The 16,196-nt window shown below is 40.2% G+C and overlaps 1 protein-coding gene across 1 annotated transcript in view; it reads right to left on the bottom strand.

Moving 5' to 3' along the window:
- AP3B1 (adaptor related protein complex 3 subunit beta 1) overlaps positions 1–16,196 on the bottom strand; it is a 238,077-nt gene that overhangs the window by 116,786 nt on the left and 105,095 nt on the right. Inside the window, exon 13 of the mRNA XM_024194104.1 lies at positions 14,259–14,368. Within this exon, the coding sequence (XP_024049872.1) occupies positions 14,259–14,368 (110 nt within the window). The remainder of the gene's footprint in view (positions 1–14,258; positions 14,369–16,196) is intronic.

Here is a 16,196-nt window from a genome sequence, read left to right as displayed (position 1 = left end):
TGTATTGCACTTGGAGACACTTTCATATTAATAGCAGGATGCATGAAGATGTAATTGGTCTAAAGGTTTTAAAAAGTTTTAGTAGTTATTCTAGAGCAGGGCAAAAAGGCACGACTATGAGCTGCTATTTTGGATTTGGTATAGGAACAAAGCCCATACTATATGACTCCTCCCCGCAATTTAAGGAAGGCAGGTCTTAATCAATGGAAACAGCTAGCCAACCTGCACTCTTGGAGCCCATACCTGAAATGCAGCAATAAGAGGATGTTCCAGAAGTGCATCCCTCCTGAGGTTTATTTTTGGGGGGAGGGGAGAGACAGTGGCAGCAGGGGGAGAGGAGGACGTGCCCTAAGACCACTCCCAAAAGCCTCCCAATCCTATTCTAGTGGCAAGAATGGTAACCTAACCCTCTTTTCCTAGCTACCAATGCTTCTTAATCCCTCCTGTCAATGGCATGCCCCAATATAATTTCCCTTCCAAGTGTTAAACTCTCCAATGCCACATATCCACCTTAATCTCCCTCCAACTAACAAAGTTGGCAACTCCTCATGCTCCTTTCATCCCAGTGGCAAGTGTTCCTTCCCACCTCCTGATTAAAAATTAGCCCTGCAGACCTGTTTCACAATCAAGCTGTGCACTTCGACACAACTGAGAATGTCCCTGAAACAGAATGAAAGATGACAGACGCAAAATATCATCAATACATGGAAGAAGTTGGCTTAGTAATGCTAGATAAGGGCAAGAGAACAGCGAAGCAGAGATCCCAACACCTAGCAAGCGGCACCGGGCAGAACAGTGAGTGCTTGCTCCTGGGCACAATGTGCCCCTGCCAATCTTTAATGGGAGGGAGAACCTAATTTAGAACATACTTAGACTGTAAACTCTTCAGAACAGCAATGTCTTTCTTATCATAGAAGATTGGGGTTGGAAGAGACCTCAGGAGGTCATTTAGTCCAATCCCCTGCTCAAAGCAGGGCCAACCCCAACTAAATCATCCCAGCCAAGGCTTTGTCAAGACGGGACTTAAAAACCTCTAAGGATGGAGATTCCACCACATCCCTAGGTAACCCATTCCAGTGCTTCACCACCCTCCTAGTGAAATAGTTTTTCCTAATATCCAACCTAGACCTCCCCCACTGCAACTTGACACCATTGCTTCTTGTTCTGTCATCTGCCACCATTGAGAACAGCCTAGCTCCATCATCTTTGGGACCCCCCATTCAGGTAATTGAAAGCTGCTATCAAATCCCCCCTCACTCTTCTCTTCTGCAGACTAAATAACCCCAGTTCCCTCAGCCTCTCCTCGTAAGTCATGAGCCCCAGCCCCCTAATCATTTTCGTTGCCCTCCGCTGGACTCTCTCCAATTTGTCCACATCCTTCCTGTACTGGGGGGACCAAAACTGGATGCAATACTCCAGATGTGGCCTCACCAGTGCCGAATAGAGAGGAATAATCACTTCCCTCGATCTGCTGGCAATGCTCCTACTAATACAGTCCAATATGCCATTGGCCTTCTTGGCAACAAGGGCACACTGCTGACTCATATCCAGCTTCTTGTCCACTGTAATCTCCAGGTCCTTTTCTGCAGAACTGCCGCTTAAACAGTCAGTCCCCAGCCTGTAGCAGTGTATGGGATTCTTCCTTCCTAAGTGCAGATCTCTGCACTTGTCCTTGTTGAACCTCATCTTTTGGCCCAATCCTCCAATTTGTCTAGGTCACTCTGGACCCTATCCCTACCCTCCAGCATATCTACCTCTCCCTCCAGCTTAGTATCATCTGCAAACTTGCTGAGGGTGCAATTAATCCCATCATCCAGATCATTAATAAAGATGTTGGACAAAACCAGCCCCCGGACCGACCCCTGGGGCACTCCACTTGATACCGGCTGCCAACTAGACATCAAGCCGTTGATCACTACCTGTTGAGCCCAACAATCTAGCCAGCTTTCTATCCACTTTATAGTCCATTCATGCATCTTATGTATCTGTAGAATGCCTAGCACAGTAAGGATGGAGTCCAACTGCTACTGCAATATGAATAGGCTTGGCAGAATTCAATTTTTATTTTTTCTATTGTCAATAATGTTTATCAATTTTTATTTTTAAGATTTTTTTATTTTTACATTTGTGGAGGTAGGGTTGGGGCTAGGGCAGTGCTGACAGTGGGCTGCAGGGGCTCCCTGCGTAGTCACGTGTGTCAGGACACCGAGGAACAAGGTGCAGGGGAAGCTGCAGTCATCCTGGCCCGGTGGAGCACAGACCCCCTGGCCAGGACTGTAAGGAGTAGCACGAGTTGTTGGCCACTGCCCCGCTGATGAACAGTTCCTGCCCGGGGATGGCTCCCAAACTATTGGCTGGCAAATGAGTGAGTGGGACCATAACAGTAGAGCAGCAAAGGGCTCCCTGCATGGTTTCAGGGCCCATGACACCTGATCCCAGCAGGCACAAGGTCTGGGGAAGGCTGTGACTCTGGCACTATCAGCTGGTGGTTAGAGAGCAGGCCCATGACAGCGGGGCTGCAGTGGACTTGCCCTGCACTGCCATGGGAGCCACTGAGCAGTGGGATAGCCTCCCTCATGGCCAAGAATTCTGCCTCCTCCTTCTTGCAGTCCTGGCCATGGTCTCAGCTCTATCTTGCCAGGACCGCAGCCTCCCCTGCACCTTACTGCCTGCAGGGATCAGGTGACAACAGTCCTGAGGCAGCACAGGGAGCCCTCTACAGCTCCATTGTCAGGGACTCACTCACTCATTCCTGTGACAGCAGGGCTGCAGAGGGCTCCCTGCATGGTGGCAGAGCCGGTGATACCCTATCCCTGCAGGCAAGTCAACTGTTACTGATTGATTTTCTCCCATCGATTTCTGTGTGTCAGCTGAAATCGACATTTACCGACAGCTATCGATTAAAACAGAATCCTGCCAAGCCTAAATAAGAATAATAATTTAACTAGTAGGGGGGAAACTACAAATGGATAGAAGCACTGCAGTAGCATGCTAGAAGAGAATCAAAACTTATAGACTAGTTGGGTTTTCAGAGAAGTTAACTGTCAGAGGCATTTTTTGTTAAAAGATGGTAGCAAGTCTTTTTATGATAATATGGTTGTTGCCAACCTGCATGTTGTACGTAAAGGCCTCTACCAAGAGAGCAAAGTAACACATGGAAAGTGCTTAAGTGTAAATCTTTATTTTCTTTTCATTTAGGATTAACATACTTCAGTTGGATCTTAATGAGCTGTGGATATAAAAGAAGTGATCAAATAATATGCAGAACACTTTTTACAAAACTATTGAATTTCAGTTTCTTATTTGCAAGAGGTACTAGAAATAATGTAATAGGTTATACAACTATGACTGATCATGCTTACATGGCTCTTAAAACTTGAGCATTAGCATTTTGAAATAAAAGTACACAACCTGCTTATCTATCAGAAATACAACACAATCTAAAAACCACCTGTTTTTACAAGTGAAATTATTTTCTTGACTAAACATTCAGTAAATATTTTGATGCACACAAGTTTCACTATTGTGAAACATTTCAAGAAATTGTTGAATAATTGTTGAATAATTATTTCAAGAAACTTTGGTATACAGTGGCAGACTGAATCAACAGCCTATTAGGTCAATTATTATAACGATATCTACTTATTTGACAATACTGTCCTTATGCACTAACTGTCAGATACATTGACACAATCTTGTTCCAGTTGTCTATATTTGCATGCTCCTGTACAAACAAGTCATGTTGTCCTGCACCTACATTCTGCACCCTATTGTGTGGCCACAGAATATTGCCTCCATGCAATCTGCTGGAATTGGTGGCAATGACATAAGCTGTAGCACCAGATCTCCATCCTTCTGTTTCCAACCCACTCTATTTGAAAGAGGAAGTACTGCATTTGGGCAGTGGACCTGCCTCCAAACTAGTGCCTAGTAATAAGCTCTGTGCATGTGGAAAAAAAACTGCATCACTATTTGGGGATAGAGCTTCCGATGACCACAAGCATGTGAACAAAATGGCACATATTTTGTCAGTGCTCTGGCCTTCTACATACATCTTCTAAATAAACTCTGCTACACTTTTCACCTTCAGGTCCAGGTCCAAGGTGTGTTAGAAGCTGATGGCATTGCTGAAAAACTTTCCATGTTGTCTTCTTGCTATGTTCAGCATCACAACCAGTCAGACCATGATTTTTCAAACAGTTTCCAGAACAGTGGGTCCCTATTATAGTTGCTCACAAATGGCATGAACAGGAGAGTACTTTGGTTCCTTTGATGTGCCAGCTTTCATCCAAAGTTGCCTACATGTCCTTTTGCTATAGTGAGCCAGTAAGAGAATAAGCACATCAGTCTACTTGACTGCAACAACCAACACTGTTGGTATCCCTGTGAACGCAGCATAAAATCATTCTTGTGTCTGCTTCTTTCTGATGAGCCCACAGCTGATTGGTCTCAACTGTTGCTGTTGAGCATCTTACTTCAGCCTCATCCTGAAAGCCACCAGCCAGAATGATTTTATCATGTTGTGCTTGTCTCATCAGTTGCTCAGACAAAAATATTTCAAGGTCCTCATTTTCTGGAACTGCAATGAAATTCATCCAATTACTGTGTGTGAAGAGGCACATATCTTCCTTCCACTACTCTTCGGATGGGTCTTGTACCTCTCTTGGGCATTTCTACATTGTATCACCCTTAGTAGACTCCTTGCAATACCTGTCAAACACATCATAATTTATTCTGTAGAAGTCTGCTTCAGATTTTACAAATATTCCTGCAGGGTCTCCAAACATTTTAGTTCCAGACGGCGTCCAGAAGCTTGTGCATCTATTACACAGGGGTAACTGTTGGCAGGCAGTGGACATCAGCTGTCAGTACATCACCCAGTATTGCTTTTGTGCCTGTTCTTAGACTGCCATTTGACTGTGCTAATGCCAAAGGGCAGGCATTAACTCATGTTTCAAAATTTGTTGCAAATTGACAGTCTTGCTGGCTTCATAGCCTGAGATTAATCACTGAAGAATATTTCTGTCTACCTTCATGGTAAAGGCTTTTCCTTTGACTTCTTCCCCCACCTCATATAGCATGGAAGAAGTTGGAGCATTATTTTTTGGCAGCGGATCATAAATGCGTACATGTCTAGGCTCGTCCTCTTCTGTCACAAGCTATTTCTCCACAAAACTGTCCAATTGCACTTGTCCTAGGATCTTTGCATGCAACATTGCATCTTCTACGGCTTTAGTAGCCAGATCTTTTGTTTCAATATTTTGCAACGAAGAGGGTGTTTCCTCGCCAGAGAAAACCTTGAATCACTGAAGTGTTCATAAGAGGGCATTCTCATCTTCATTGTCACATTGCTTCCTTGACTTTCTTGACTGATGTGAGTAAGTTGGTCATCCAAGCCAACAAGGAACAAGGGTCAGGTGTCCGCTGCAATTTGGGCTCTTAGATTGTAAGTCAAGGCCTATTTGCTGAGGGCTGAACAAGTCTTGGTGATGCCTGCAATTCCACCCCCTTTCTTTCCTGTGCCATTAAGCCACTCTTGGCTCTAATTAGGATCCATTTGGTTGAACTTCAGACATGATCTCTTGACAACAAAGTTCCCTTGCTGGAACTCCATGAGCATGTCAGTCAATAATTGATGCAATTCTGTGATGCAGATGGCACCCCACTGTACATAATTTGTGTGATCAGATCTCATGGAGAATGACAGCACACATTTGAAGGTGAAGAGATGCAGCTCTCAATTTCCTTCTCTCTGGGCACAGCTGAATATGAGTGGTAGGCCACCATTTCCATGTACTGCCACCAAAACCTGAAGTTCACATTACCTTCACCTTTGCTGGTCACAAATGTAGAGATGAGATTTCAAAATCTATGTGAAGCACAAACTGATATGAGCTCACCATAACAATGTGACCGAGCAGCTTTAATGATATCCTCTTTGAGCTCCTGATCATGTGTTGCTATGAAGTCCAAGAGTTGTGGAAGAAGCAGGCTCCACAGTGCCTGAAATGTCAATTTGTGAGCCTGCATTGCTCTAGCATATGATTTGCCATTCATAGCTTGTTCTGTTGAGTTTGGTCTAAAAACATCACCTTCAATCCAGACATCTGTTCCCTCCAAAGCCTGTGTGTGCTGACCTTAGAATTTTTGAAAGTTCATCCAGATATGAAGGCTTCCTAATCATGAAATAAGCCACTCTGTACTCTGGTGTGGCCCATTTTAGTTCCATTTAGTGTACAGTACAGAGCTTCATCAACTGTTAGAACCACATATTGCTGCCCATGCACTGATGACATATTTGAATCCCTGTGCAACAGTAACAAGGGTGTCTAGATCATGGGTAGGGGCTTGAATGACGGATGAGTATCCAATGGTAGTTATTACTGGTTCTGTTGTCATGTGCAATTGGTTAAAATGTGTCCATCCACATCCTCATTTTGAAGTTTAATGATAAAAAGCCAGATCAGAGGCTCTTGCCTGCACTGCAGCTTTAAAGTTTTCTTCAAATTCAGAGTACCACTCTTTGCCAACAGGGTCCTTGAATATTGGTTTAGCCTCATCATTTCTTACACTGACTGGTATGACTGTGTCACCTAAATCATGAACACCAAGTATGCTGTTTGATGACTTTAGATCAATCAACGTCAGATTTGGGCAAGTCATCTTTGCCAAGCAGCGATTTGGGTTCATGAAATGTGTTTTTGCCATCCAGAGAAGCATAATGTATGTTAATATTCAGCTACATAATGAATAAATTTCCTGGGAATCAGATTAGGAGGAACAACCGCAACCATTCTCATCATCCATTGTTTGCCGGGTTTTCTCTGCTAAGGCTTTGTCCACCTTTACAATTCATTCATAATACATACAGTGGCCAGACTCATGAAAAAGCAGAATGAGTTGTTTTGCCCAGTTGCCTGATGGAGGGTGCACCCCAGACCAATATGCTTTGATGTCCATTACTTTCCACTGTTCACACCATATATAATGAGCTACACTAAAGCACCTTGAATTTCACTGATTCTTGTTTCTTAAGGTTCTCTTCATCAGCATCGCCCTCAAGAAAAGATTGGCCTTCATACAGCAAGTGGAGGAACATGTACAGGCAATCTGGAATGCAAGCAGCTGCATCATCGTCACTGACACTGAAACCTTTGTGGTCAGGGTGTGAAATTTTCAGGGCAACATGTACCAGTGTCAGAAATGTGTCTTCTTGGGAATGGTCATCTCATCATCATTTGTGAGATAGGTAAATATATTATACTTGGTTGGGCATAAGAGTGTTTATCTCTCAGCAGGCGACCAATCAGGCAAGGAAGTGAACTGAAATAAAATCCCAATATGAGTTTGGAGCTTTTCCTTGAATTATGATTTACGACTGATGTAAAGTAAGTGTGTGGAATTTCAAAGACAGTTTCCTTTGCAAGATTGCAGTAACAATGCCAAACCTCAGGTAGCTCAAAAACATGGCCTTGACTGGCTGCTTTCTGAAGCCCATTTTGAAACCAAAGCACTGCTGTGTCAGTAATTTTTGTGCCTTCACTCCTTTTCATCAGACTTCATAAACAGGATGTAACAAGTCAGGTGGTACCTGCCTTCAGCAGCTATGAGGTCATTTACTTCCAGCTAAATGATCACTCACTTTGTAGTCAAATACTGCTGCTTGCATTAGCTGTTCACTCATCTTGAATGTAGTTGCAGAGATGAGTCTCTGTTCTGGGAGCACTTCTTGACAAAAAACTTGCAACATCTCCAGGAAGGAGGTTTCACAGAACTGGACTTTCTTGTTCTATGGACACTAGTGTCTTTACTGGGATCACTACAGCTTGCCACACAATATACTCGTTGCAGATGCTCTTGCTTTCTGTAGCCTCTGGATTTTAACTTTGTCAGTGTATTGGGCATAGCACTTTCTGTGCCACATGACTGATACTATCTGTTCTGAATGAAAGATGGACTCAGTTCTGTTAACAGCCTCTCTATATTTGACACCGTGTAGTTTCTTTCTAATGGCTGTTGCCTCCCTTATTCTATGCAATCCTTCTTCACTTGCTTCATGGATATCTTCTTTATCTGATTCTTGGAAAATAATGCAGAGACTTCAGGAAACTGGAGTGGATCTCCTGAGACTCACTACCGGTTCTTTGGTTTACCTATAGCTTTAACCAATAAGAATGTCATAAACCACCACCTCTAACTTATGGTGCCTCCCTCTATTTGTAAAAAATCCCTGTGATGTTGCACTCTATATGTTTTATGGAAATATGTTTATAAGTGTGACTGTGATGTAACTGGAATATGCTTCATGCAAAGGGTCTCTTGTAAGGTATCATTACAAACCTTATAATCTACTGAGTGTGTTCATCCTATTTGTATGAATGTATCATTCTTGTATCTAAAACTAGAAATGTGAAGTATTACTCTGAAGTCCTATTGTAATTATGCAAAGTGTGGGCCATTAATGGTGGCTTAGGATCTTGATGGCTACCATTAATTAGAACAAGTGGTTGTAAATGGCTCTGTTTACTTCTAAGCCTTCCTGTGTGAGTCAGGCCGGAAAGAATGGAGGCTTGGGGTCTCACAGGACATGTGCCCATATCACCTGGTACTGGAATCCAGCTTAAACCTGGTGCTTTTCCATTTAGAAGGAAGGGTGGGAACCCAGAGAGAGAGACACAATGGATTCCCACCTTGTGGCAAAGACATAAAAGGGGGTGGGGAACAGAACAAAGGGGGCTTCAGTCAGGAGAAAACCCCTGAGCTGGAACTAACAAGAACTGTACCAGAGGAAAGGCTTGGGCCAAACTAAGAAGAAGTCTAGTCTGTGAAAGAAGCTTATTGGAACATCTCTGAGGGTGAGATTTACCTGTATTCAGTTTCTTAATGTATTAGGCTTAGACACCCATGTTTTGTTTTATTTTGCTTGGTAACTTATATGTTCTGTCTGTTATTACTTGAAACCACTTAAATCCTACTTTTTATACTTAATAAAATCATTTTTATTAATAAACCCAGAGTAAGTGATTAATACCTGGGAGAGCAAACAGCTGTGCATACATCTCTATCAGTGTTATAGAGGGCAGACAATTTATGAGTTTAACCTATATATGTTTTATACAGAGTAAAACGGATTTATTTGGGGTTTGGATTCCATTGGGACCTGGGTGTCTGGGTACTGGAAATAGGTGACTTGCTGATCAGTTTTTGGTTAAAGTCTGCAGTTTTGGGGGCGTGGACCAGACCTGGGTCTGTGTTGCAGCAGACTAGCATGTCTGGATCAGCAAGGCAGGGTTCTGGAGTCCCAAGCTGACAGGGAAAACAGGCTCAGGTAGTTTCAGCACATCAGGTAACCATCCCAAAGGGGTCTCTGTGACCAAACCCATCACAGTCCCATCACCATCTCTTCTATGTTAATTATACTCCAACTACAAGTCATTATATGTAACTATAAAACAAAATACTAAGAATGCAAGAAAATGAGAAACTGATTTCACATATTGCAGGAAAATAACTTCTATGTTATGATTGATATACAGATGACTAAAATGCTATAAAGAGTTGAATATTAGGGTGCAATTAGGGTGTTAAAACCTAAAAAGTGTGTCTTCTCATTTCTGTTCTTAATAGAATAATGAAGAATTATGTCGAACAGTTTGATTTTATTGACAGGTACACGGGGACACTGTTGGTAAATCAAACATTTCTGGTGAAGTTTGGTGTGCATATTTATTTGCAAGTTTGAGCTTGCAAATAAATTACACTCAAAATTCAGCGTGGTAACAACTATTTTCAAAATCAGGAGATTGAAATTATGTTAGAAAATGTTACCAACTTTTAACAAAAAATGCCTCTAAACCCTTATAGAAGATTGATTCTGAGATTTCAGTCTAGTCTATTATTTTCTATCTGTACTGAAAAATGCAAGACATTCCAACAGTTTTTGAACATCCACCCTTTGATTTCATAAAAAGGACAACATAGAATGTGGATGTGTCAGGGCAATACAAAAAAAGATGAGGATATTAGCTATTCCAAAGTGCTGTCAAATTTATGGGTGAGCATTCAGGCATTGATTCCTTTGAATCACGTCACTGTTCTGCAGTACACATATTGTGCCCCATAAGAGAGCAACATAGGACACACATTTGACAAGTGCTCTTTCCCCACATTTTTTTTTAAATTTTGGCACTATTAAGTATATTAATTAAGGCTGCTGTCACACACACCTTAAAAAAAAAAAAAAAAAAAAACAGCAGACCTAACATCAAGATGAACATCACAGATTTCTCAGCCACAATTTACTAAATTTTAAATTGTAAAGAGTGATGACAGATTGTCTACTTCATGTTTAACTTGGCTGGCAGTGAATACTATCATTTTTAAAGAGCTTGAGTTTGAGAGATTTTCCTTGTTTAATATCTTCAATTACTAAAGCTACTACATTTTTCAGGTACATCTCAAAGTTAGAAAGTGAGGGTTCTTGGGATATGTGAAGGGAAGGGGTTGGCACACAGCTGTATTGAATAATATTTATTTATATAGCTAAGCACTCTACAAAACATAGAAAAAGACCTGGGTTCCTGCCCAAATGAGCTTATGAGATAAGTTCAGACATACTACAAGTGATAACAGGAACAAGTAGGGTAAAAGGAAAATAATGATTTTAAAGAACACCACATGATGAGTTCCAGTTATTCAGAACCAACACTGCACTGTGCAGAGGGTACAAAGCATGGACTTGCTCAGAATTTTTGTTGTAAACGAGAGATTGAATCTTAGCATGGCTTCAAACAGCCCTGCAATTATTTGTTATTGAACTTCCTAACACTGCTTTATAATTGGTCAGACATATTTAGCTTGCTGTCCTATCACATTTTAAATGACTTCTTAGGAAACTTCCACAAGAATTAGTAAATTTCATACTGGGTGACACCTCAGAGCAACATTGCTGTACAGGATTTTTCTTCCTGAATCCAGTGTCCAGGAGACACCTCCTCACTGAAAATGACAAACCCATCAGCCCAATACAGGTGAAATTTAGAACAAAAAACTTTGAATGCACAAATGGCACTCTATCCAATTTGTAGCCATTAAAAACAAACAAAAATACCCTAACAAAACTATAAACACACACATTCAAGGAAAGTATATTGGAATAGATTAAAAGGAATTATTTTCTAGTGACAAGTGTCTTGTTTTTATTTTATTCCTTTTATTTAATGTTTGTCATTTTCACAGGGTCAAATTCAACTCTGTTATAAGCTGGGACAAAAATATTTGCCCCATTTATATGAAAGGTCAATGTAGCTCACAGTATTTTACTCTGTTTTCCTTTATGCCACAATTTCCTAAGATGCCAAACTCTTACATCAATCATATATGTATTCTTACAACAACTGGAAGTTCCAATCCCCACTTACATTTAAGTGAGCCACTTCCCCCAAACCATTTAAGGAGGAGAAACAGGATAATAGGTAAATACATCTTTTCTAGTTTCACTAAAGAATCTTGAAACCAACTTAGGAGGGGTGACTGTTTCCAAGCAAAACCAATGAAAAAAAAAATTGCCTGACCACTCCTTTAAAAAAAAAAAAGGGGGGGAAGTTTTTAAATCCTTGCTTAATATCTCACACAGCAGACATTGAGACAGAGATGTTATTTTAGCTGTCAACCCTTTGTGAAATAAATTTTTTTTATGTATATTTGCAATTATGAGTTAAATGTTAAGAGCACACTAATGCATGGAAAAGAAAGGGGAATGTGTGCCACATGCAAACACTGAATCCTGTTTCATTTTAGTTCTTACACTGAGCTTTTAAGATCCCTGACCTCATTCACTGACCACCTTGGAAGTGTGTAGAAAAAATGCATATTATAATGTGATGTTATTAAAGACTGGGCATGCAATCTTACCTTGGCATTACCTGACATATGAGAGCTTAACTGTGCATTTTTAAAGATCTCAACATAATTTAATTGAATTTCCTATATTGACTTTTTAAAGGAAAATAAGTCATAATCTAAAATTAGTTGGCTACAAAGAAGAATACTCTATCCCATACAAGGCATGCACTGAAAGAGACAGGGCTCTTCGGGACAGACAGTAGGCCTTACTCTTGATGATCCAGCATATTTGACTCCAGCAGAGCAGTTTAATAAACAAAGCTCTTATCATGAAAATGGGACAGTAACTTTCTAAGGGAGTGATCTAAATCTAAATTCTAGAAAAATCTCAGTCCACTATTAAGTCTTTGATAGGGACTGGTATCTGATGCTTCCAAAGAAAGTGCAAGAAAACCACATAGTGGACAGTTATGGAATAATCAGCCCACAGAGAAAATTTCTTTAAGGTGACCACTAGAAAAATTATAACAATCACTTCCTATATAACCCTGGTCCACACTACAGAGTTAGGTCGACATAAGACTGCTTATGTCCACCTAACTGTATAAGTGTCTACACTAAAGTGCACCTCCCACTGATATAACTCACCCACTATACCAACTTAATAACTCCACCTCCAAGAGAGGCATAGCGCTTAGGTCAATGTAGTTAGGTCAACGCAGCGTCAGAGCAGACACTTATGCTTACATCAAATGATGCTGCCTTTCAGAAGCTGTTCCACAATGCATCACAGTGACCACTGAAGCGGTGCAAGCGCTCCTCGTGAGGACGCGCACCGCCAACACAAGGAATGTAATGTGGACATGCAAAAGTGATGTAATTACTGTGATGGCTATAGTCAACCTAATTTAGGTCGACTTAATTTTGTAGTGTAGATTTGCCCTTAGAGTGCACCCTGATTTCATTTATCTTAAAACCTACCTTTTAAAAGATAGTTTTAAACCTTCCACCATATCCCAAATCAGGAGCTCAAGCCCTGTAGCTAGTTAAAAATTTCTTGCCATTTCTTGCCACTGTATGGATGTATGAATACACCTCTACCTCGATATAACGCAACCCGATATAACACAACTTCGGATACAACGCAGTAAAGCAGTGCTCCGGGGGGGCGGGGCTGCGCACTCCGGTGGATCAAAGCAAGTTCAATATAACGCCGTTACACCTATAACGCGGTAAGATTTTTTTTTCAACTGCTAGCAGAGCACCTCACCCTCCCTGATTGAACTAACCTCGTTATCTCCATTTATACCTGCCTCTGGAGATTTCCATTACTTGCATCTGAAGAAGTGAGGTTCTTACCCACGAAAGCTTATGCTCCCAATACTTCTGTTAGTCTTAAAGGTGCCACAGGACCCTCTGTTGCTTTTTACAGATTCAGACTAACACGGTTACCCCTCTGGTAAGATTTTTTGGCTCCCGAGGACAGCATTATATCGAGGTAGAGGTGTATATCAGACCTACAGTAATACAATCCCACACCGCAACAATATTCTGTCATCTGCTTCTTGCAGAGCCAGGGGAAAGCACAGGTCACTCATTAAACCTAAAATGCAGGGATCGTTTTACTACTCTCCCTAATAAACTGAGGAAAAGAACGGTGGTGCAGGAGAGGATAGTCTGACAGCCAAAAGGCCAAGGAAGGGGACACTATGTCAAATAGGTTTCATGGGTGTACTCTTTCTGGGAGATACTTCTAGATTCCTAGTCACTAAGGATGCTCCATCTCGTGGACGTGCAAGCCTCACTCGAGGTTAACAGTTCCACCGTTCCAGCAGAGTTTAGCTGTGGTGGGAGGTCACAATTACACAAAGTGATGCAATCCCTTTGGTAACTTCACCCAGTCCCTTAGGGGGCTTCAAAATTAGCATGATTAATATAGTTTTTGATCCAATATTACACTGGAAGCCAATGAACAAGGGCAAAAAACCAAGAGGAGGAGATGCAATATAATAGAGATATTTGGGGTATTCAGCAAGACGTAAATACTGCAGATACTAGCACTAATAAATTTTTATTTGATTAATCCAATCCTGTTTGAATGAGTCTGTTTTTGCAAAAACTATATTCAGGCTATTCTGAATCTTTCCTTTTCCATTAATACGTGTTTGATATGAGTGAAGCCAAGAACATTTTAATAAAACAGTAAGCATTCAAAATTTGTATACAGGGTTTGAACAATCCTGACAGAAGATAAGATTAAACTGTGTTTCGATGTGTAAGCCATGAGAATTTTGTCTTATCCAAAAAAAGCCACAGTTAACAAATCAAATGTTTTAGTTTACGTGATTTATATTTTAACACTTCAATTTTAATTAGTTAGCAAAGAAAATACAGAAGTATGCATAAATACTCACAGTAATAGTGTCCAAGAGCTTTGCCATATGTTTAATAATTTCACCATGGTGTGCGGGCTGTGTTTGTAGCAGTTTCTTAATGACAACTACACTTTCAGCAACTACTATTTCTGATAAAGACAAAAACAAGTTATAACATTTTTTAAAGTGTTTATGCATATGGAATACAAATCACGTGCACCAAATTGTCAGCAACTGTTTCAAAACTGTAAATGAACTAACAAGTTTAACTGCAAAACTAATTTAATTTATAATAGTAGCATAAATGTGCAGATCTTTTATAAATCTGAAGACAGGCCCTGCTCCAACAAGCAAGTTATGAGAGGAAAAAAAGAGGAGGAAGGATTGTGGTAACAAATAAAAGCATGTCCCATTATACACACTTCTTGAGGATTCCTTTTAATTAAGTTTTAATGTGTCTGTACTTAATTTTTTTATTTTTAAATAAGTCATTATAGAGGCACAAATACCTATTCCACATAATTAAATTGTAGTATTTAATGGACTCTCAAAGAAATATAGGTTGTTCAGAAAATTGCCAGCTAATTCAACAAACAGTAAAAATAGCAAAACACTGCATTTGCACACTCCACCGGTCCCCCATCCTCTCTCCCAAGTCCATAATCTAATCTCTAGTACATTCAAATGAGGATCCTAAATAGGCAAGCTGTTTGAAGATTTATGTCCAAGTCATGCACCAGAATGCTTAACTAGTGTAACAAGTAACATTCGCAGCCTGATCAACTTGTACGAAATATGCAGTTTTTGAAGCTGAAAACCCCTCATTGGTGCAGAGGTAGGCTTCTATGCAAGAATAAACTCATGTAGGGAAAGATGAAGGAAAGTCAAACATAGTCAAGGTTGAAACCAAAGCAATAAATAAATAAATAAATTAGACTGACTAATGTAACAGACGTTCACTATAATTCTAATTTTCATGTCCACTAGAAAAAGCAGACAATTATTTTTCCTCATACTGTACATGCACTTTGAAAACAATCATTGGGGAAAGGTAAACTTATATTTCCCCAAACAGATCACAACATCCTCGTATTTGAATAGTTAATCCAACACATGGACTGTTCATTTTCAATTTACATCAGTAATCAGAAAGAAAAGGAAAGACGTACAAAAGAAGAGTACTGAGGGAAAGAAATCCCTTAAATATTACCATGGTCATCTAGAAATTAGAAGAGCTCACTGTGGTGGATTTTTGTTTTAAAAATTACAGCTGTAGCTATCCATGGATACCTCTTGAACCTCTGAAGAGTTTAAATTTTAGCGCTCAGTTTTATGTGTCATCCTCTATTTGACATGACAACTGAGTCATTTCTCTAAACTAATTTCTTGAATAAGGTTAAGATTACATAATTAGAGACAAAAATCAAGGCTTACCGGCATGGGGACAGGAAGTTAATCCAAACTAAATAAAAAGTGTGAATTTAAAGTGGATCGAATTAAGCTAAACAGAATTAAGGCCACTTTCATTCTGAATGAAACTGTCCTAACAAGGATTTAATGCAAGGTAAATAATCCACTTTAAATTCACACCTTCAGTTAATACAGATTAATCTTCCTGAGAATCCCTTTGTAGAAAAAACCCTAAATTTCAAAATACATCTGCTCCACGGACGTCGAGGATTTACGCAATCCTACCATCGAGGTTATTTGGAGAGTATTTTGCCCCCTTCAGCATTGCCAAAAATTACAATGAAAGAACAAGTAAAAAATAAAAAGTGTCAAACTTGTCAAGTGACAATTTTTCAACAAACCTGTAAGTAGATCGGAGGGTTGAGGAGGGGAGAGAAACAGAATTCCCAAAAATAATCCTTGTAATGACATATTTTCCTTGAATGCCACTTACTAGCGAGGGTAAATGAACAGCAAATTAAAACAAGGACTATCTAAAACCGTTTGTGGCTACATAATACAAAGTTT

Source organism: Terrapene carolina, unplaced genomic scaffold, assembly GCF_002925995.2.
Source record: "Terrapene carolina triunguis isolate 2854851 unplaced genomic scaffold, T_m_triunguis-2.0 Scaffold69, whole genome shotgun sequence".
NCBI lineage: Eukaryota > Metazoa > Chordata > Testudines > Emydidae > Terrapene > Terrapene triunguis.
The sequence above is the reverse complement of the archived record's forward strand: the minus strand, read 5'-3'. Positions and strand labels throughout refer to the sequence as shown.